At 34.0% G+C, this 21697-nt stretch overlaps 1 protein-coding gene and 1 non-coding gene across 2 annotated transcripts; both read left to right on the forward strand.

Moving 5' to 3' along the window:
- Positions 1-2290: 2290 nt before the first annotated feature.
- On the forward strand, positions 2291-19816 carry LOC108734115 (glucose dehydrogenase [FAD, quinone]-like). Its single transcript, XM_018465513.1, has 2 exons — positions 2291-2681; positions 17956-19816. Exons 1-2 carry the CDS (start codon positions 2361-2363, stop codon positions 19618-19620), a joined length of 1986 nt encoding a protein of 661 aa, XP_018321015.1. The 5' UTR covers positions 2291-2360; the 3' UTR covers positions 19621-19816.
- On the forward strand, positions 6342-6414 carry Trnay-aua. Its single transcript has one exon. It is a non-coding gene; the product is annotated as a tRNA-Tyr (tRNA).
- Positions 19817-21697: the final 1881 nt, after the last annotated feature.

A 21697-nucleotide genomic window follows, 5' to 3' on the forward strand; every position in this document is an offset into this window, starting at 1 on the left:
ACATAACCATCATTTTCTATTTGGGTCATCATGAGAAGGTCCTCAGTCCTAAGACTGGTTGAACACTTTTTCCTATCCTACACTGATCTTCGCATTACCCTAAAACTAGAACATCCCACATCCTTAAATATTTGCAAACAATAATCTAATCTAGGTCTATCTCTACTCTTTTTAACTCCTCTAATATGTCCCTGACTAGCCCTTCATACCTGAGAAGGTGTCCTACTAACCTATCTCGCCTATTTCTTATTAACTTCCATAGAGTCCTCTATTCACCTATTCTTTCTAATACCTCATCATTTCTAACCTTCTGTATCCACGGTATCCTCATCATTCGTATGCAGCACCATATTTCGAACGCTTATAATGTTTTTTTCCATTCACCCACTGCCCATGTTTTGCTTCGGTACAGCGCCGCGCTCCAAACATAAACCTTTAACAATTTTATCCAGAATTTCTAAATTAACCATTCGCGATCATACAAGTGACTTCTTTTTATTAAAGGCGACTCGACCCTGTACTATCCTTATTACTCCTTCTGTTCTGACTTACCTCACTTTCTAGATATCGAAAATCAGCCACTTTTTCTAATTTTTCGTCTCCTATCTTTATATCCGCTCTTTCCCCACTTTTTCTTCCCTTGCGTACCAGTACTTTTTGTTTAACTTTTATTTATTTTCATACAACACTGTTTTGTCAATACTCCTTCCACTTTATTTAAAGCTACCTCTAACTCTTCTATTTGGATATGCTTATGTATTGCTTAATTAGTTGTGAATTTTACATTATTAAGTAGATAACTAATTAGTTAAAGGGAAATTCTGCGATGTGAGAACCTCACTCTTGTTTAATTGATGACGAAAGAAAAGTTTTTCTGAAATACTTTAATTAACAAATTGTGCAATGATTGTGGCAACTGTGCAACAATTTATTGGGTTAAATTTAATTACAACACGGTAACTTATCGACAACAATGATGCGATTATCTGCAGTTACCTACTAATTAAGAGTAGCATATAAATTAGGAATCTATTTATTTTTACTTTGGACGTATTTACAGAGTTTTCAAATATACCAAAACTAAATTGCTAAAGTTACTGTACTTTTGTAAAGATATGAGTACATAAATGAGTACAGCAAAGTACTTTGCCAGAAAAGAAAATATTCTAATCGAAAATAGCTGTAAACATGTTTTCTCAAGTGATAATAATAGAACCCATTACTTTTTGAGTTTTATTAACCGCAAATTTTCTCATGGTTAAACCGTGTATTTTATAAAGTACATTCTCGCACTTCAATAAGGGTCATTAATTACAAAAATACTCTTACCTTATTACTTCCGGAATTGTTTACAAATGCACTTATCAAGGAACAGGACTGGGCCAAGACGTAAACTTCAAAAGTTACATTTTCATCTTCACAACTGAAACAAAAATACACTAAAATTGGAATATTCCTCAAGAGTTGATTGTTAGGGCAGATTCAACAGAAATTAATTCTAAAGTTATTGACACTCGCATAAATCGTATATGGTTCTCTATACCGTTTATAGCGACATCGCTTACAACAACGTACCAACCATAGCGGCAAAACCAAGGGTGGATCTAGTTAAGGGTTTTTTGGGCTGCAGCCCACAGCTCCGTACATGTAAAAGACCCCCAACCTCCATTGAAATCAATAGACGATATTATGGCGAAAAAAATTTCTAAAATTAAGAAAAATCCGATCAAACCGAATGGAATGGTGAATTCCCCGTGCATTTCTTGCGTATGCGCCTATTAATAGGGACTTCCCGCCCCTTATCAACCGACACAATTTTGTTTTTTCCGCACTTCGGCTGTCGTCGTCAAAAATTGACTTTGTCACTGTTATACCATATAACCCACATCATTATAGACAATAGTTTTTTGATAAAATGACAATTAGTTGAGTAAGTAGGTAGACCCCTAAGTAGTATAAGCCCAGAACCCCACAAATTCTCGATCCGCTGCGTATAAACACTTTTACCCTAAAGTTGCAGGCATTCGTAATAGAAAGTGTCGTAATCGTTGGTTAAGTTGGGTTAGGTTAAGTTAGGTCTTTTGGGTAAATCGACCGTAACATGTGGACCGTCCGTTTAAAATCGTTATAAACGATTTTGACAGTATTTTCATTAATGATTTACTTACAAAAATTACGATGAAACCTCTGTAGCTTTAGTTTCCTCGAGTTAAATCCGACCCTGCACTCCATGTTCATACAAAGCGATATGCAGGAGAGGGACCTCTCACATTTCGCTTCCGAGCTTAAGTTGGAGGACACGGTTGTGTCTATCCGTTCGGTTTGGTATAGAACAATATTATTAAGTATCGTAGACGGATATGGCCCAAACGTGGACACCTTTAGATCTAACGAGCGTGTGTTCTAGTACGACTGTCACGGTTTCGGGATGTTCGACGACCAGTTTCGTGTTCTTACAATTGGTCGCGAGTTTGTTCGGCCGATCGAGAGATGAGCCTCGACAGGACTATAGTAATAATAATCAGTTCGGTAGAATCCCGACGCGATTTGCTAGCTCGTTTCCGGGTCATCAGGGACGGGAATATTTTCAGACAGAAGAGGACTATGATTTCATAGTAATTGGCGCCGGAAGTGCAGGATGTGTCATGGCTAACAGACTCTCCGAAATTGAAGAGTGGAAGGTAATAAATAAAAAGCTCCAATTGAAAAAAAAAATACTTCAAATTTTTAAGTTAAGAAACAACGTAAAAGTACTAACCGGAAATAATAATTAATTACTCTTGATATAGAAAACCTACTATCTTCCTTTTAATATCAATATTGTCATTGTTTGTGAAATATTTATTTTAGAGTAATGTCCCAGCTATTATTTTCTCTTCAACTTTTCTGTATTTGACTAATTTTTAAATGCTTTCTTCAATGACTGTGAAAGATTTTAAAGTTTTATACACTTCCTTGAAAAACTAGAAAAGAGTAAGAAATCAATCTCACAGTTTTTCTCACACACATCCTTTTTAGCATCATTTGTATCCTAATATCGAGATTTAAACTTAGACTTATTGATTAATGCTCATTAATTAATTATAATTTAACATTTAGAAGAATATTTATTGTGAATCGATACTTCACGGAGAAAATTAAATTTTTATGACAACGCAAAAATTACAATTTTCGATTGTATATGACTGAATTTGTCATAGAAATAATAGAATTTATTAGGTAACTTGTAATAATCTCAATTTTGACATGTTTCTATAAAAATTATTTTAAGTTTCTTAATTATTACAATTAAATTTGTAATATCAACTAAAATACCTAGTAAATTTATTTCTGCTGGGATTTTATTTTTACAAATTCGGGTCTAAATTGTAATTTTTATTATTTTCGTTTAGGAAGCAATGGGCTAGTGGGATAAATTGTAAATATCACTTTAATATTTAGGTAAATTTTCGTTTTTCATTTTCTCCGTGTAATTGTAAGTATGTAACAGTTTTCCTTGATTGATCAGCTGTGTAGTTTTTGTATTCTTTCTTTTTGCCTCACCGCAAAGCCTCTATATCTGTGTAAAATGTAAAAAGCGTTTTTGTTTTTTGTTTATAAGTAACCATTTTCAGTGTCAATTACGCGAAGGCTAAGATTGAATAGCGCGAGTAATAACAACAATTTTCATGTAAAAAAATCTTGAATATTACGACAAATACAAACGAATATTCTACGATACTACAACAAATTGTTATGGAAATGTAACAAATAAACTGTCACTTCATTTTAAGTATGAATGAACTGCCCATTTATAACGGCACGCTAAAGCATAGACATATTAAGGTCACATTTGGTTCATTCACTTACATAAAAATATGTAGTTTTTCTTACTATATGGTACCGTGCCTAAATGGTACCTCGTAGAAATTACCTTGAATGTATGTACATGTACAATCGTTTGTAGAAATCTATGAAACATTTAAAGGAGAATAATTTTTATATTATAATTTACTTGTTCAATGCGAATGCTAGTCTCGAAAAGAACGTTGACTTCATTTACCACCAGTGACAAGAAGTTGTCTTTTTCTTATAAATACAAAGTAAATATATGTTCCCTTCTTTGCTAAGAACTGAATGACACCAGGCTCTAGGATAACTCTAGATAAAAATGTTCAGTCTCTGAGTCTCTGAAAGCGAGACTCGAGTCTTCGTCTCTCATCGAGTCTCTCTGGTGTCGCTGAGAAAGACTGTCGAGAGACTGTCAAAAAAACTGTATAGCGTCTCTGAGCGAGAGACTCGAGTCGCTCATAGAGGGATCCTCATTTTGTATCCAGTCTCTAAACGAGAAACTGAAATAACAATTTTATCGTTTGAGTCTCTCATACAGAGACTGCGGGAGATCCATAGGCAATAACTGAGAGACTGTGAAAGACTGTGAGAGACGCTCTCAGAAACGCTGAAAGACTCTGAGACTGAAAATTTTTGTCTAGGGAACAAAAGTATAATCTAATATTGCAAAGCATAAAATTTGTCTGTTTCATAAAAGTTATAAAATTTATGCAATATATTGTCTTTACGCTATTCATGGTTACCATCTCCTTCTTTATTCATGAGTCCATACCGAAGCTAGAAATATAGCAAAAATAAAACTTGGACAATAGCTTCCTTTTGTGGCATGTATGCTCAACAAGAATGAAACAGGATGTCAAACTTTATACAGAAAAGTGTACTATTATACTGGTAGTATTACCTTCAAATGTAATTACATGAACAATTTACATATCATTACAGAATTGATAAATTTTATCGAAACAAATACTACAACTGTTATGAAATTATCCAAAGGATAGAAAGTGGATATATATTCGCAGTTGTTTTAATTGATTATTCAGGAAGTTGTCATTCTCTTATACATACTAATAAAACTAAAGCCCCAATGCAATTAAAAAATTCTAAAATAACCAAAGACCGGAATTATCATTTTCGATTCAATTTTGCAGACCAAACTTGGCCTCAAAATTCCTTGGCGTGCTGAGATTTCGAGAGATCCTGATATCAGAATCCAAAAAAGTATTTTTTTAAAATTTTTGAGAACATTGTTGCGGAGAAGATAAAACAAACCATATACTGGACATTTTTGATTTGAAATGTGTTAATCCCAAAAATTCCAATGATGCTCGTTAAGATTGTTCGTAATTCCAATGTGCAGGGACCAGATTTGAGTTCAATTTTAGAAAAGAATTCTTTGTTTTAAGGTTTTCTATCTGTTGCGGTAGTATTTTAATGTCGTTTCAAAAGAATAACCTTTTTTTAGTTTCGTCGTATTGAAACAATTTCTTGGTCTAATTCGGATTATAAATAACAAAGTTTTATACTCTTGGGATTGGAATTAATGTGTAACTAATCAATAAAATTCTCGAAACGGGAACCTCTTATAATCATTATTTTAATTAAAATCTATTTTAATGCAATATCAGCGAATATAGATATAGATAGGTGGGTACTTCTACAGTATGTAGTTAATTCCGCGTTTCCTCTATTAAATCTAAAATGGATATATGTAATTAAGTTATCATATAATAGCCACATGCTTAAAATGTAAATAGAACCAAAATATTATGCTACTACAAATTATACGTCTTTTGGTTTAGTTGCATTTATATTAATTACAACATTTCTGCATTATTTAACTTCTTGGCATTAGGAGAAATGATACGGTGACCAAATGGTAACGTCAATTCTATTCCTTATTAGGCATACAATCAGTAATAGTTTGTTACTCAATTAAGCGTGTTGCTAGTATCAGTAATTTAGCGGATCATTAATAAAACATGCAAAGGCGTAAACATTTACAGTTTAAGACATGTCCTTGCAATATCGTACGAGAAAATGTGAAATGGATCAAACTGCATACAAAGGAGTGAAAGTCCAGTAAGTATGTATGTAGGTTAATAGTCAATGCATGAGTGTAGAAAAGGTTCTAGGGTTTTTTTACAAAACCCGAAGCCGTAGTTTTTTTATGAATTTATGGGTGCAAGATAACACGTTGGCAAACAGGTTCTTTAGTTTAGCAAAGTAGGAAAAACATTTTGCTGTTAATTTTTTTAAAGGACAATAACACGTGTAGATAATTGTACTATACATTCCATTGCATATATATTAATATGTAATGAAGTATTTTCAGATTCTTGACTCAATGATAAGTATGTAATACGGTGAAAACTTTCTTTAAGGAAATTCAAGGAACTGATTGATAGTTTTTGCGATATCTTCTTCGTTCAAACACAACATTTTTAAATATTAATTAATCGACAGATCTGTGACCTAATAAATACGGTTTGTCGTTGTTGCTGTTGTCACCTCTTGTAGCTTAGTGGTCAGAGTATTGGTGCATAAAGCCAAAGGTCCCGGGTTCGATTCCCGGCAAGGGTGTGATAATAGCAACAAATTTTTCCCTCATTAACTTGAGGTAGTTTATAGTGGGATTGAAAATTAAAAATGAATTTTCANACCCGGGAGCGGAACTGATCCCTGATATTAACCCCTATTAAATGTCAAAGTGTTTCATATTTATAGTACAAAGTTTTTCTTATTAGTTAAAATTAGACAATAAATTATTGCATTAACCTATAGAAATGTATATTCAACCACAAGAAGCTTGGTTTAAAGGTAATAATCATTAATTAACAAATATAGAAACAACGTGAATCAAATTCCGACAAGGAGAAAGCGATCAAACGAAGAAAGGAGGATGATATTATTAAATGAAGACCTATAATCTCAAATGAAACAGAGAAGTTTGAAGGGTGCAAATTCTAAAGTAATGAAATCATATTCTCTTCTAATGTCAAAAATGAATAAAACAAATTATTTCAAAATATTAACTAAACGTATTGCTTCGTTTATTTTATTTAGGGTACTATAAAAAAATGCATTTAATGGAAGAGCTTTTTTACTTCAAAACATGCGTATCTTCGAGATCTTTATTTTGTGTAGGTATTGGAAGTACTTTGGGCATTGCTGAAATAAAATTTTTAAGAGGAGAAGGGAGAGGTCTAGTAAAAGGCTAATCTGTACCATATGCGGAGGTTGATACGTGACCAATGTGATTTTTACTGTTTCAGATGGTTTTGTATAAAAAAAAATGAAACTCCTATTTCAGAAATTTTAAAAAGACCGCGTTATTCTAGGAAAGGGTTCAAGGATAAAACCGTAATAGACCATGTTGGGGAGGATTATAGTAGAACCATATGGTTTCTGCACATACTCCTAGGAGAAATACCTTTAAACATTGTTATACCTTTTTTAAGGGTAAAAATTGAAATTGCATTCGTCAATTAACTGCAAAACAAAGCATTTCATTTTTATATTGGAAAGGAATTATAAATACGTTTTAATTAAAGTATAATGTATGTAATGGGTGCATATTTGCTGTAATATGCATCATGAAAGTCGTAAATTATTGTATGTTAATTTGAAACTTCAACATAAATGCAGTGTTCGTGATTTTTATCCGATATAACTTTCCCTCTCTTTCAAAATATTTTATGTGCGTGCATTCTAACAATGAAAAATGGTTTTCCGTCGTTTCTGCATACAACACAATTTATTGTTCTTTAATTAGTTGCGGTGCACTCACACACATAACGTACCTATAGTTGGGTCGTTTAAAATTGGCATACTCCTTAATAAAAATGTCGCATTTACTTTCTTATTTCAACTTACTAACTAGACTAGAGCGAGTGCTGCCAAAACGCCTATTTTTACTCAGGACGGATGTAGAAAGTACCGTAAATATATTGGGTTGTTCGGAAAGTCATTTCGTTTTTTCCCGACAGAGGATTTAATTGTATTCTTTTGCACCCAACTTCACATTTAAGCCGTATATTTTTATATGTTTTGAGAGCTCATGTAGCAAGGCTTGTGTGTGAAAAATTCCAATTAATTCTACGCAGTAGTTTTTGGTTGGTGCCCTTTTAAATATGGAGAGCGATAAGCAGCATTTTCGACATATCTTACTGTTTTACTACAGAAAGGTTAAAAATGCTGTTCAAGCGATTCGCTTCTCAAACGTCACGAAAACGATCCGTTTTTGAAGCGCATTATCACTGGGGACGAAAAATGGGTTGTATACAACAACGTCAAACGCAAGAGGTCATGGAGCAAAAAAGATGAACCGGCTCAAACCATTTCCAAAGCCGACATTCACCAAAAAAGGGTGATGCTGTCTGTTTGGTGGGATTTTAAAGGATCGTTTTTTTTGAGCTTTTACCGGATAACACAACTATTAATTTGGAAGTCTACTGTCATCAGCTGGACAAACTGAATGATGCACTTCAACAGAAAAGGTCAGAACTAATCAACAGGAAAGGTGTAGTGTTTCACCAAGACAACGCGAGACCTCACACATGTTTGGTCACTCGCCAAAAGCTTTTACAGCTTGAATGTGATACAATGCTACACCCACCAAAATTTTTTAGATGGTAAAACCTTCACCTCAAATGCGGAGGTCAAAAACCTCCTCGGTCAGTTTTTTCCAGCAAAGACCAAAAATCTTATGAGCGTGGAATTATACTACTACCAGAAAGATGGCAAAAGGTGTTGGAGCAGAACGGTCAATATATAATTTAATAAAGTATTTGTTTATTATACGAAAACTGTCTTTCATTTCCACAAAAAAAAATGAAATGACTTTCCGAACAACCCTATAGAAAAGAGATGTCAGGTAAGAATTGCAGCGGACTAGTGTAGTATAAAGAAAAGGAAATAGCATTACACCAATTGATGTGTAACATAAAGAAATGCAGACAAACAAAATTTGAACATTTTATCACAGCATCGGACTTTAAACAAAGTTCAACAACACACGCAAAGACGCTTATTGAAAGATATGACTCCAACCAGGCAGTTATAAAGCCGACCCTGGCCTTTTGCGTAACTAAGCAACCTCTAACCGCTGCACCGCTTACTATTATTCGGTTATCGCTTTTCACTTTGTACTACTCATGAACCATTTCCTAACTTAATAAGGGCGTGTTCAAAAAGTAGTAGCTGACTATAGTCTCAAGTGGAAACAAGAAATAAGATACGTTCATTCTCACAGATAATTTATAACGGACTTTGCCGATTTTGATCGTTCCAACTATATAATAAAGTACTGACCACTGCAGTGTTGATATGTACCATGTGCCTGCAACTTTTTATAAACTTTATTTTACTTGAACACGTTTCCTACCGTTTCTTTTTTATTAACCAACCAATGTCGAATATTGTAATAAATTTTTACATAATTGGTAGATAATGAATTGCGAATTAATTAGTTTTTAACCATTTTGGCATGTAAATTGGATAAATAATCGAGTAATTATAGAGAACATTAATCATTCTAACAAATAAAGTTATAAGTATGAAAAACCAGATTAATTTTACCAATCCCGAGTCAAAAAATTGGGACTCATTTTGTCCTCATTTGATCTCAATAGAATTTTTAGGGATATTTCAAACTACAAGACTCAAAAGTCTCATTTTATCCGCGGTTTTCCCGTATCAGGACAAAATGAGACTTTTGAGGAGTAAAGATTATTTAGGAAACCTCATTTTGTCTTCAAAAAGTTTCATTCTTTTCTTGTTGAGGTTAAATTGAGGACTATTGCCATAGGATTGCAGACATTGAGAATAAAATGAGACTTTTTAGAATCCAATGTGATGAGTCTTATGAAAACTTATTGAGGTATCTGAGATTAAAAACGTCTAAATGAGGAAAAAATGAGTCTAAATAGTTCATTTGAGGATAAAATGAGTCCCAATTTTTCGACTCGGGATATCTGTTTGATAAATCGTAATGGATGCAAACAAAGCTAACTGTTTATAAAAAAAAACGTCAAATTTTCTGTAAAGGAAAACACTTATGCTATTTATATTGGAAAATTAAAAACAGAAATTATCTAAAATTATTATAGCTTCTGTTTTGAACACTAATCGGGTAGAAGTGTTTTTTGTTCCAAATTAGCCGTATAATCGATATGTATGAGTCACCCGGAAGGAAACGTGTCGCTATTTTTGTTGACTACACCATAAAAAAACACACGGACAGACAGACATAAGAGGAATCTTATAAGGGTTCTGTTTTTCATTCAGACGTATGGAACCCTAACCCTAGAACCAACTTAACATTGCAGCTGAAAATACCTGCAAATGTAATTTTGTACACACAATATTGCTTTATTAAATGATTTACCATGTTACGTTCAGGACATAGATTTCTTATTATTTTCCTATATATATATATTTAGGACCCTTACAACAAGCCCTTTCATTTGATATGTTACACGGGACAGTTTGCAAAACTTTTTTTTAATTTCCTATTGGCCCCCCAATCGGTCTAGTACGCTCGGAACAAATTAACTGTGCCAGACGGACAGACAGACACACGAGTGCTCTTACAAGGGTTTCGTTTTTCATTCGGACGTACAGAACCCTAAAAACTGAATTGGTTTATAATTTTATGAAGTTTGGTGATAAACATTAACGTGTAATCAGGCGAGCAAGTTTTTGCAATATTTTCAGCCAAAAGTCATAGCAGTAGTATCGGAGATTTGTATTAGGTACGTTTCATAGCCGCCACCGTTTTAATTTAGAAGTTCTTGGTTGACGCACAGAATATGTTTGTTGGAGCAAAGTGGTTGGGGCATAACCGGATACTAAATTTGAAAAGAAAAAATTAAGAAGCCTAAGAAATAAAGTAGGTACGCTAGAAAAAAGAAATGGGTGTTTCATGGACGTGCAGTTTCTCCGGACTACGCCGGAGAGTAGGTGGGTGGGTATTATATAGTAGATGTGAGGGACCCGCTTGGACTAGGAAAGGTTTACCATCAAAACATCTGTTTTCCCTTTATTATTGTATATTCTGTACAACCATTGTCAACCCAACCCATCCCAAAGCCGACACCATCCAACACGACCCAAACCAACCCGATCAAACCCAACGTGACCCGACCCACCCAAACCAACCCACCCAAACCAACACAACCCAACGCAACCCAATTTTGACTTATGCTGAAAGATTTAAACTAACGACAAGTGAACAACACAAATTATTACGTAGGAGTCATGGGTTAGGCGGCCCATACACCTACAATAATTTTGTACAATGTTTTTATTGTGCAATAATATTGAATACCCCCGTTGAATCCAAACGTTCAATAATATTTAGCAATAAGATTGACAAGTCATTAGCGTCAATATTTTCATGCGAGAAACATGTCTGACGACGAAGTTTTGGCTGCAACCGTGCTAGTGATTTTGTTGAAAACAGGGAAAAAAAAAACAAAAAGGAATATGGGCCAAGGAATGGTTTAAAAAAAGACCAGTCTGCACTCACGAAAGGCTTTTAAGGGACTTAACATTAACTCAAGAAAACGATTTCAAATATTGCAAAGTTCGAAGAATTGCTACAATTAGTAAATTATTCACCATTTTAATGCTCGACTCCATACTACACGTGACTTATCTTTACACCGCCAATAATATTGTACAATCATCTATATTGTACAATATTATTGTAGGTGTATGGGCCGCCTTAGTGAGGGAGATTAATTTAAATGGTCGTACCTTTACTTCCGGGAGGATCCGGTGGTACGCACTCTAAGAGGAGATTTCGGTACAAGGTTGCAATCGTCAACGCTAATCTTTGATGTACCCGACTGTTCCCGAACCGTATGGACCAGTGGATCACCTCTTCCTCCCGGCTTCATGCTCATTCGCGAACCTCACTTAATCTCCCTCGTGGACTTCACTTTATTTGCCTTTGCTCTTTATAAGATCCCACATAGTGTTTGTTTTCGTCATTGGAACTTTTGAAATTTTGTCTTGTCCCATATTGGTCGTGCTTCCCTGTATCGGTTTCGCGTTTTACAAAAACGACCCAATATATATCTCGGAACCATAACAAATGCAACTGCCTACGATGGTTGCGCGTTTTAAAAGTTACGTAGACCCAATTCCGGGAAAATGAAAAATATAATTTTGGATATACCTGTTTGACAACATTTGTATATGTGATCCAAGTAAACCACAATAAATCAGTGTTCTTTCGAATGCCGCTCGGTACTGCGCTTATATTTACTGTAAGTACTTATTTGCAGTCGGCTTAAGGATGGTTATTTTGTACCGTGTGCCATGGCTTGATCCATAACATGCGTATACTTTTAAACTATAAAAATATATGCTCTTTTTACCGCGTGCCATTTCCTTTTATGTCCCGACTACAGGACAAAGTGGAAAATTTGAGTTCTTTATTGTTGTATCAGAAAATTAAGTGATTTAGCTTGTAGAAAGTTTTGATTATCTAAAGTTGATGCATAATGTTGCTATCTGATTAAAAAGTAATTTTTTTTTCTAGTATCCTATTTTACCCCAGTCTTCGATACAAATATGAGGGAGGCTGTTGGGTCAAGGAAACGTTTCATTGGTCATAGTCTAAATTTATATAGGTTCTATGGCCTTTTTGTCCAGTTTAATAATAATCGAATGCTTTAACCTTTAACCTTTTTAGTACCCAAATGTGTTATCGACCGTCTCTAAAAAGTGATAGTGCCTGTCTAGACACAGGAACGTTATGGGTGGTAATGTTTAAACCAACAAGTCCCTTATGACTTTGTCGTTATAATTTCATGACAAAACACAGGTTAATGCATACATGGTTACCTTGTAAAAGTATTGTTGGTATGTGGCATAAGGATACGTCTTAAAATTCCTTAATAAAATACAAACACATACTTGGTTATATTAGAAAGTTTGCTCTGCAGTGGCCTGTTCTGATAAAAAATTGTTTATGTTGCAACAAAAATGACTTAATTCAAAAGGACGTGTAATATATAAAGTACAAATTACGTTAGCATTAGCAGAATTGTTTTGCTCCTTGCGAACGAACGACTGTTACGTATTAAAAATACAACCATTTCACCTGTTAAGGATGTTTGGGAGGTAAAATTAGAAATTCGTGATTAATTTTAGGTTTTGCAGCATATCATGAGGTACATAAATATTATCTATACTAAAAAAAGTATACGGTTTGAGAGAAAATTTGGAATTTGACCAAAAACTTTGAATAAAATAAGAAATAACGAATAATATGGAAAATTTTTAACTGACTTTTGGCAGTGAATATGCCTTGATTTCAACTTCGAAACAAAAAAATATTTAGTTTCAATCTCTATTAATAATGAGCGTAAAACTTTTTAATATGTTTAAATAATAATTAAAACTTTAAAATTGCATTTATTTCAGACAATTATAAATATTATCATTATATTATAAAGTAGAAACGAGATTTTAAGCTAATTTTTCATTTTTTTTTTTCTTGATAACCATTTAGTAAATTTGAATAACCTTATGCTAAAGTGATTCTCCAGAGTTCAAGTTACTTATTATAGAAGTTTGAAATTTCTCGTAGTTTTTTTTCTGTTAATTAAAATAAATTTAATCTGTTCGGTTAACGAATCTCCATAAAACAGCGTGCAAAATTACAGTTTTTTAAAACTTTAAAACTGCATTTATTTCAGACAATTATAAATATTATCATTATATGTATTATCAAGTAAAAACGAGATTTTCAGCTAATTTTTCATTTTTACCTCGATAACCATTTAGTGAATTTGAATAACCTTACGCTAAAGTGATTCTCCAGAGTTCAAGTGACTTATTATAGAAGTTTGAAATTTCTGGTAGCTTTCTTTCTGTTAATAAAAATAAATTTAATCTGTTTGGTTAACGAATCTCCATAAAATGACGTGTAAAATTACAATTTTTTAAAATTTTAATAACTTTTTAACGGTTTAGTGAATCGATTTGTAATTTTTACAGGAGTTTTAGAATTGGATGAGGAACCTTCTTCCAAATTTTTATTTGTCTGGTAGCATTTTGACATACCTCCCAAACATCCCTAAAAGGAGTATGAAACTTAAAAAACCAAACGTTTACGTAGGAACATTATATGTAGCTTAATATCAGCCTGAAGCTGTTTAAAGGTGGCTTCCCACGGCCTGTTATATTACAGGCCGGGCCGCGCCAACACGCCATGCGGGGGGTGCTGCCGCTACCTTCTTGACTAATAAGGTCAAACAAGGCTGTATAGAAGTGCCTGTGACGTCAGCACATGTGGACCGACGCGACGACCAATTTTTTTTAGCATGCATACCTATCATATATGTTCAATAAACGCCCTAGTTGCTTAATTGGTGATCCATTATTACGCCATATTACGCGTACCGAAGTAGTTTGCATTTATAAATTATTTTTCAGTGTGTATTAACCGAATATTTTGGATATTCTTGTGTGATAGTGTTACAATGCCTCATAGGTGTTGTATTCCGGAATGTCGGGGCAATTATGATGAAGGCCCAAAAGTAGCTGTTTTCTAACAGATATTGTAGATCTATAAGCTATTATTTACTATAAAAAATTAACGGAAAATCCGTGATGGCGGTATCCCGCCAATTTATTTATACAATTTACACGAATTGATTGGGTTTGTACTATACACAGATACACATAATGTAACTTGGTCTAAACTGAATTGAAAAAATACTTGGTATTTGCTTGCATCGAATAAATTTTGGGCTTTGAATAAAATTTGAAATGAATTGGCAAAGTGAAATTAGAATTCTTAATTGATTGGTGTACTTGAATTGCAATACTTTCGTGAACTAAAAAACTTTTTGGGAGTTTCATTCCAACCAGTTACTAATGCTGACAGCGGGCAGTCTAAGCCGGAAAGTAAGCCGGAAGGCCTTTTCAGCCTCCCTTCAGGAATCGTGGGAATAAGAGGATGGTGGTTCTGGTGAGAAAGATGAGACGGACGAAATGAACTCAGAAGAGAATGAAAGATTATCTGTGGACTATTACTACCCCAGCATTTGCCTAAGTGATCCACGGAAACCACAGAAAAACTTGGACCAAGGCAGACGGACACGGAATCGAACCGGCGTCCTCCCGAATGCTAAGTAATCTGGACCTTTAGGCCTTGCCGCTCGGCATCGGGAAGTTTGTTGTCCAGGACTTAAATAGTCTGCATGAAAATAGGAAATACCCCTAAAGTAAAACGGCCTCCTTGGTCAACGCGTTGGTTGTTGCTATGTACCCTTCAGGTTCTCAGAAACCTTCCCGTTGACGTTTGATACCTAATACCTAAAGGATGTAATAAAGAAGCCCCAAAGCTGTTTGTAAGCTCAATTTGATGTTAAGTATTTTCAACAGAAATCATAACATACAGTTATATACAAAAAATAAATACAAACTAAAACGACGATAAAATACAAATACAAATATACAAATAACGAAAAACATCAATACTGGACAAAGAGTTCACGCGCAGCCAAGCCCGATCCATTCCTGTCCGCAGCGGGTTGTGGGAAGTCACCTTAATATCAGAATCGTTGAGACAAGCAAATAGAGCTGTTACTGGTCAAATGCCCTCCGACATTACCACGTGCTAGCAGATATTACCTAACAGATATACACTAGTCACGAATTGAAAACCAAACATAGGGATATTTTATTACATGCAATCATCAAAGGTGCCATCATTTATTGAAGGATACGACGTGGAATAACCATCATTTCATATTAATAATAAAGTAGTTTAAGTCCAATAAATGCAATTTAAAGTCATTGAGGGGTGTTCCCAAAATATTTTGAGAGTTTGGTTAGTGTAGGACATTTCTCAGAGAAGTATAGGTAATATTTTCAGATAGACGTGGTTGAATAAACATATTGCACAAGTTCAACAAATTATGCATTTTTGCTCGTACAATATACAAAGATTGTGAAATGTTTGGAGCACGACTCTGTACGGGTGCGAAACGTAGATGGTGGACGCGGAGGAAAAGGTTACAAGCGTTTGAAATGAGGTGTTATAGGCGGATGATAAGGATAACGTGGGTAGAAAAGATTAGAAATGAAGAGGTATTAGAAAGAATAAGAGAACATTGGACTCTATGTAAGTCAATAAGAAACAGGCGAGATAGGTTGGTAGGACATCTTCTCAGGCATGAAGGTCTAGTCAGAGACATATTGGAGGCAGAAACGGAAGTTAGAAGGGGTAGAGGTAGACTAGATTAGTTAAAGATATAGGATGTTCTAGTTTTAAAGAAATGCGAAGATTAGCTCAGGATAGGAAAGAGTGGAGGTACGTGTCCAACCAGTCTTAGGATTGACGATCTTATGATGGTGATGATGACGAACATAAAAAGAAAACATACCGACAAAGAACCAGTACGTATAAAAGATTAATTTCACTGGATACGTTTCTTGAATAGATCTCGGTAATACTGAACGATTCATTTACTTATTTGCTTTATTTCACTGAAATTACTAAATTAATAATAAGAATGGTTTATGTTATTTCCCCAATTTTGCATAGCTAAGTACTGATTGAAATTGATTAAACCATTGTGACGAAACCTATAAATACAAAATTTCGATTAATGATCGAATATACCTGTTTCATATTGGGTGACACCTAGCAATTTCCAATTAATTAATCCTGGACGACGAAGTCAATCAATGAATATTTTATCGTTTCAGTTAACGCAACTGAATTGGTTTTAAGAACACAGTTTCACGTAAATTTAATAACAATTATATTGTCTACACCTGATAATAAATGTTACCTAAAACTTTTGTTTCAATGAATTACAAATTAATGTAATATTGCATTTAAAGTGATTTTAATTTTCGGTAACTTTGTCGTTTTTATAACTTTAGTTTTAGTAGCTTCAGAAATAAAAAAAAAAGAAATACCTTTGATATGTATATATGTATGTATTTCCGGCAATATTTCTAAAGATAAAAATTAACGAATTAAACTAACTAACACGCCACTTGACAAATGAAAATGTTCATATAAATGTTTGAGTATTAAGCGTTTAGTATGCGTAGTGTTGTAATTTATTTATTAAAAGCAGCCCATAATTTCTGATCTGGTTACACATGAGGAAGTGAATGTGCCGCATGACTTGTTAGACAGACACTTTTACCTTTGACGAACCGTTTATATGGGCGTGTCCGTTTTGTTTATTACATATTTATAATTGCAATGCAAAAGCATTAAATACATAAACTTTTTAATAGTACAGTAGTTTCACGAAAATATCAAACCAACGATATATAGCTTTGCAGAATTCGAAATAAATCAATTCCTAACTTGAACTGTATTTCCGAACTCAAATATAATTCGCAGGGTAATAATCATTATACTGTTATTTTTTTATTTAGGAATATTATACATTCGGCTAGTGGAAGTAGTAAAACTGTTGTAAATGTTTAAAGTACGAACAAAACCACATCGAACCTACATATGCATACATTACGACGAGGTCAAAGTTACATGGGATATTAATGAGGTCCATGAAAATTTAACACCACGGTAATTACTCTTTCTCTCTTACATTACTACCCTTCATAGTCCACTGCTATAAATGAATACTACCTAATCCGAAGTGTAACAAATATGTAGTAAAGAATTCTATTTTGAAACAAAGATTATTTTTGCAATCCTCAAAAAGGCCAATTTGGAGTAAAACATATTTATTTTCGGGTAGTTCGGTTTTACTGAATATTTTCTCAAATGCTAGAAATAATGTGAGGGCAGGTTAAATATTCAGATATGATGTATTACATTATTCAATAAACAAACATGACGAAAAGTTAACAAATCTACCATCATAGATCAATATTGATATCACAAGAAAAACATAAACTAGCACACATTTACATTGCCTCGATTATATTTATCTACATTAAAATGGTGGTTTCACATGAGGAATATAAAGGTTCCAATTTGGTTTCCTATGCGAAAATGTTGGTGTTAAAAATAAGCAAAAGTAATACCTATTGTAATATACCATTGCTTTCTTATTATTTATGAGTACCTAATTGGCTAATTCGATTCAGTAATTTACTATTACGTTACAGGTCCTACTTTTGGAGGCAGGGTCAGAAGAACCGGAAGTGACGGGTGTTCCAGCATTTGCTCCATTGTTACAACAGTCAAGTATCGATTGGGCCAGAATGACGCAACCGTCGGAATCCAGTTGCTTGGCACGACCCAATGCCCAATGTTCATGGAGTTCGGGAAGAATGATGGGTGGATCATCAGCCATGAATTACATGATATACATGCGTGGTTCTCCAGAAGACTATAACGAATGGGAAGCAATGGGAAACCCAGGTTGGGGATATAACGACGTCCTGTACTATTTCAAAAAAGCAGAAGGTAACAGAAATCCCGAAAGAACTGAGCCCATTTATCATGGATTCAAAGGTCCTCAACCAGCGTCAATTCTGCCGTACCAAGACCAAAATGTTTGGACCCTTATGGACGCCCTTCGTGAATTAGGATTTCAAGAAAGGGACCAAAACGCGGACGCAATGCAAATAGGGATGTCTCTATTACACACAACAACAGAAGATGGAGCCCGTGCAAGTACCAACGTTGCATACATTCGCCCGATTCGATGGAAGAGACCAAATCTTCGTATACGTACTAATTCTTATGTGGTAAGGATTCTTATTGATCCTGACAGCCATAACGCGTATGGTGTTCAATACGTCAACAGAAATGGAGCCTTGGTGACTGCATTTGCTAGGAAAGAAGTTATCTTATCTTCAGGGTCTATTGGTAGTGCCAGAATATTAATGACGAGCGGGGTGGGACCAGCCGAACACCTCACCACAGTCGGAATCCCTGTCATACAAGATTTAAGAGTAGGCCATAACTTGCAAGATCATACAACCCTTGACGGTATTATATTTGCTCTTACAAATCTAACAGCAACTACAGCAAATAGTTATCAAGAAGAAGAAAATGACGCCCGGTATTATAGGGCTACCCACAGAGGGCCCTTTTCTGCAACCGGTGCTCTACAGGTGAATGTTATGGGGCAAACTCGATATGAAAATTCGCCTGTTAGGCCTGATATTCAATACCATTTTGATCGAGCTGGAGTACAAGACTTTTATACCGATCCCATACTAACTGCTCAAGCCAATGTTATTCCGTTATCATATTACGATGGAATCATGATAAGACCAATACTACTGCCTCCTCAAAGTAGAGGAATAATTATGTTGAATAGTACAGATCCCGTGTTTGGAAATCCGTTGATTTATGCTAACACTTTTACTGAACAAATTGATGTACAAAGAATGGTAGATGGTATACAAAGAATAATACGAATTGGTGAAACTGCACCCATGCAACGAATTGGAGCAAGACTTGTAACAGTTCCTCTACCTGCCTGTCAGAGTTTTAGATTTGGTACTGATCAATATTGGGCTTGTGTTGCCCAATCTTATACAGCGACCATATACCATCCAGCTGGCACTTGCAGAATGGGACCAAGAAGTGATCCTGCTTCCGTTGTGGATCACACACTCAAAGTGCATGGGATAAGTAACTTGAGAGTAGTTGATGCTTCGATCATGCCAAACATTGTTAGAGGAAATACGAATGCTCCAACTATTATGATTGCTGAGAAAGCTAGCGACATGATAAAAATTGAACATGGACAACCGACAGAGTTCCATGAATCCAGTGGATTATTTACAAGTGCTGGTATAGGTTCATTTAAATTTTAGTCTTTGTAATATATATTAACGGAGATACCAAGTTACCTTACTGTTATACATAACTATAGCTTTACCAATGATGACCAAATAATACGTTTCCTTATGTATATATTAAAAAAAAAACATTGTACCTATCTAATTTCATGTATCAGTGTAATAATACGTTCTGTTGTGTACATATAAAATATATCTTATTGAATGGTGAATGAGAAAAATAAATATTGTTTACAAACTAAAGATTATTTATTTAATCATACATTATTTAATAAAGTACAATTTATTTATGTTAATATTATCTTTAAAATGGTTGTTACGACGTATATTGAACAGAAATTTGAAAATAGGTATTTTCTAAATAATTTTTAATTTTTAAAATTAAATAGTTATTTAGATCGTTGTTCGGGGTTCACTATGACACAGCTAGGAATTTCCATTGTTCAGAAATCATAGTACACGAGGAAAATGAAAAAGGAAAATTTACATATTAAAGCTATATTTACAATTTATCTTACTATCTCTTTGCTTCGTAAGCGAAAATAATAAAAATTACAATTTCGACCTGAATTTGCAAAAATAAAATCCTAGCAGAAATTAATTTACTAGGCATTTAAGTTGATATTACAAATTTAATTGTAATAATTAAGAAACTTGAAATAACAGAACTCTACAAAAAGAAATTTTGTCTGTCCTAAAATTTATTTTATGATTTTTCTGTGCATTATGTTCCAAAATAAAGGAAAAATACCTACATTCCATATAATGTTCGCTTTTGTGTTAGTTACGGTAATAATACTTTCTTTAAGTTATCATATATAAAAAAAGCTTTAAATAGTTCTGGTATATTTTAAAATACCAAGACAAAATAAAGAGGTCGTAACTTTGCCATTGTAACAACGTAAGGGGTTTGTTTCAAGGAATTGGAATGTTCTGTGTTTCAGTGAGTGGCGTTTATTTATTGACAGTTCGAATAATAGCCTGAAAGCAGTTTTATTAGATAACGGAAATAAATTTCCATCTTTTCCAGTCGCTCATTCTGTACATTTGAAAGAAAACTATGAAAGTGTTAAAAAGTTACTGGAAGCTTTGAAGTATCAAGAGTATAAATGGCAGTTCATTGGAGATTTTAAAATGGTAGGATTTTTAATGGGACTACAGGTTGGATATACAAAATATCAGTTATCTCTGTTTATGCGACAGTAGAGCGGATCTCAACATTATATTCAAAAATTATGGCAACTAAACACTGAATTTCAAAACATAAAATGTAAACTAACTGCTGAACCTGAAAATATATTAATTACCGCCTTTACACATCAAGTTAGGACTTATGAAACAATTCGTAAAACAATTGCATGAATGACCTGAAGCTTTTGCGGTTTTAAAAAAAAATTTCCCAAAGTTGTCAGAAGCAAAGGTTAAAACTGGAATTTTTGTTGGTCCACAAATTAAAAATTGCTTAACAAAAAGTTGGAATAGTTTTAAAGGAGTAGTTTCTGGATTTTTAGGGAATAATAAAGTTGAAAATTACTGAAGCTAGTTGATAACATGATAGAAAACTTTAAAAAAACTTTGAAACTACGTATAGGCTGCAGAATGTCTCTAAAAATACATATGCTGCATGCTCATTTAGATAATTTTGAAAACAACATGCGGGCGGACTCAGAAGAACAAGGAGAACGTTTTCATCAAGATATTATGGACTTCGAACAACGTTATCAAGGTCAATACAATGAAAATATGATGGGAGACTACATTTGGGGTTTACTGAGAGAGAGTAGTTATATAAACATTAAAAGGAAAAGTAATAAGGTTCACTTTTAAACTTTTTTCCTCTATTTTGTAATTTAATATGATACTAAAAGTTGATAAAGAAATATGTACAAATATCTTTGTGATATATGCGATTTCACACGCGGGAGGGAATGTTCAGGGCCGTCTTAATAACCCGGTCGACCAGGCGACTGCTCGGGGCGGCACTTTTGGAAGTTTTGTATTTTATATTAGGTAGATAGATTTGCATAAAAATTTCAAAAAAATTTTTTCATATCTACAATATATACACGGCAGTCAATATTTAACAGTTTGT

Source organism: Agrilus planipennis, unplaced genomic scaffold (genome assembly GCF_000699045.2).
Source record: "Agrilus planipennis isolate EAB-ADULT unplaced genomic scaffold, Apla_2.0 scaffold65, whole genome shotgun sequence".
Classification (NCBI taxonomy): domain Eukaryota; kingdom Metazoa; phylum Arthropoda; class Insecta; order Coleoptera; family Buprestidae; genus Agrilus; species Agrilus planipennis.

Bases quoted from the DNA above. Each gene is read 5' to 3' on its own strand.
- LOC108734115 (XM_018465513.1), top strand. From the start codon at position 2,361: ATGGCCCAAACGTGGACACCTTTAGATCTAACGAGCGTGTGTTCTAGT. The intron at 2,682-17,955 runs GTAATAAATAAA...ATTACGTTACAG, and splicing joins CCGAAATTGAAGAGTGGAAG to GTCCTACTTTTGGAGGCAGG.